General features: G+C 45.8%; 1 protein-coding gene across 1 annotated transcript in view; it reads right to left on the reverse strand.

Annotated features, from left to right (window-relative positions):
• LOC109910581 (translation factor GUF1, mitochondrial-like) overlaps nucleotides 1–1625 on the reverse strand; it is a gene marked incomplete at its 3' end in the record, with an annotated part of 15502 nt that extends 13877 nt beyond the window's left edge. Inside the window, exons 1-2 of the mRNA XM_048593701.1 lie at nucleotides 1406–1625; nucleotides 356–467 (exon numbers count right to left, since the gene is read on the reverse strand). Of these exons, the coding sequence (XP_048449658.1) occupies nucleotides 356–467; nucleotides 1406–1579 (286 nt within the window). The remainder of the gene's footprint in view (nucleotides 1–355; nucleotides 468–1405) is intronic.
• Nucleotides 1626–2239: the final 614 nt, after the last annotated feature.

The following is a 2239-nucleotide window of genomic DNA, read 5'->3' on the forward strand; positions in this document are numbered from 1 at the left end:
CTGACGTTTTGGGCCTCGACCCTTCTTCAGAAGAAGGGTCTGGATCCGAAACGTCAGCCTTCCTGCTCCTCTGATGCTGCTCGGCCTGCTGTGTTCATCCAGCTCTACACCTTGTTATCTCAGATATTACATTTAGTTGCCTCATCTAATTCATTAACATATATTGAGAGTAGCTGGGGTTTACTGATTCCTACAGTACCCCACTGATCACTATCTGCTACTGGGATTAAGACCCATTGATTCCTTTTGTTTGTTTCCTGTTTGCCAAATAGTTCTCCACCCACATCAGGTACACCACCACCGTTCCTCGTGCTTTCACATAACATTTAGCATTGTTATGCAAAATACAACATACCTGTTATTTCCAATAGTCTATCTGCTAGTGTACTTTTCCCATGGTCTACATGTGCTATGATGCTGAAATTTCTAATATTTTCTACAGGGAATTTGGTCAGATCATAGTTGTCCTGCAAAAGAATAATAATTGTGGTTATACATTAAAGAGAAAAGGAGAAAAAAAAATCTAAAAAGACATAGCCAATCTTTCCTACAAGTCAGTTGGCTCCTGGCTTTAAATAGAAAAAGAATTCTATATTTAACGATGTTACTGCTACCAGAAAAAAACAAGATATTACCTTGATGGATCTTTTCAAATTTTGTGATAAGGTTTATGAAACTACATGAAAAAATGAAAATTCTGGACAAAAAATGGCTCTTCAGTTTGAAAAGGGAGAAAACAGGCAAGCAGACCCAGATGAAGATCTGTAAGTTCTGAAAACTTATTAGAAGTATTATTTTTCTTCAGTGGTGCATTTACTGCCCATTTTCACTTCATAAGGTAAACTAATTAATTTTATGTTAGAAATCCTAATATTCCAATCTTATAATTTAATTTTATCGGTGCAATACCGCCAATTTGCTGGTCAGCAGGATAAATAGACTATTCGTTGCATCACCTGATGGAGAAGAGGAATGATTAATTAGGCCACGGTTTTGACATTAGAAGTATGGTGTGGGTGGGAAGACTTTTCATTTTTTTTTAACAATTTAGTGTTTAACAAAGAGGTGTGGGTACGTAATCAACAGATATTACCGAAACGTCAAAGAATCGGCGGCTGGAAGCAACATTTTTTGTTCGACATGAAATGCAACGTTTTACATGAAGATGAAGAGCCAGGTGAAGGTCTCTGAGGCTGCAGTTTAACTTGTTGTAAAGGGGCTGTGTGGGTGGATGCAGCTCATGGGAATGGGTGACTGTGTAAAGCTCTCAATACAATCAGCAGTTTTAAAACACGGAGAGAGGTATAGGACAGGGAGCAGGGAGACGTAGCTGGCTGTGTTTTGCTTGTTTTGTTTTTGAAGCCGGTTCCTGACTGAGCGGCTGCACATCCCCCTCCACCATCACCTTCTCCCGCCGCCAACAGACCCCTCTCCCGGATGGTTCTTCTTCTCTTCTCCGACCCGATGAAGGCTCTTTCGGCCCGCTGTGTTGCTGCTGCTGCCATCGCAGCCGCCCGCACTGGACCCTCAACAGCCGACACACACACAACGGCCACAAGCGGCCGGGGCCGACCAACATGGCGGCCGCTGAGGGAGGGGCGGGGCCACAGCACGTGTAACCACGTGATCTACGGCCCTTCGCTGCGGGATTACTGAGCACGCGCGTTCCTTCGCAAACACACCGCCGCCAGGCGGCAGCAACATGGCGGTCCCAATAAGCGTCGTTGCGGCGGCACCTGGGACCACGTGATCCACGGCCCGGCGCTGCTGTACTACTGAGCATGCGCGGTCTTTCACGCACACCGCCACCAGGTGGCAGCAGCAACAAGCTCAGTGAGGAAGGATCACTGGATCCGAAACCCATCCTCTGTTCTCTCTCCACAGATGCTGCTAGACTTGGTGAGTCTTAACAGCAGTTTCTGTCTCTGTCTCTGATTTACAGCATCCGCTTTCCTTTCTTTGTTTACCAGGTGGCAGCAGTGGACATATGCGCAGACGGTCGAGGGGCTCTGCAACCTTTTAACCTACAGGGCTGAAGATGTACAAGTTGAGATCCTGATCAGCAATGAGTGAGATACATTGCAGAATCAAACAGAAACATCTATGCACATGTAGAGATAGTAGGAACTGCCGATGCTGGAGAATCTGAGATAACAAGGTGTAGAGCTGGATGAACACAGCAGGCCAAGCAGCATCAGAGGAGCAGGAAGGCTGACGTTTCGGGTCTGGATCCTTCAGA

The sequence above is a fragment of the Rhincodon typus genome, unplaced genomic scaffold (genome assembly GCF_021869965.1).
Source record: "Rhincodon typus isolate 14 unplaced genomic scaffold, sRhiTyp1.1 hic_rhity00003612, whole genome shotgun sequence".
In the NCBI taxonomy this organism is placed as follows: domain Eukaryota; kingdom Metazoa; phylum Chordata; class Chondrichthyes; order Orectolobiformes; family Rhincodontidae; genus Rhincodon; species Rhincodon typus.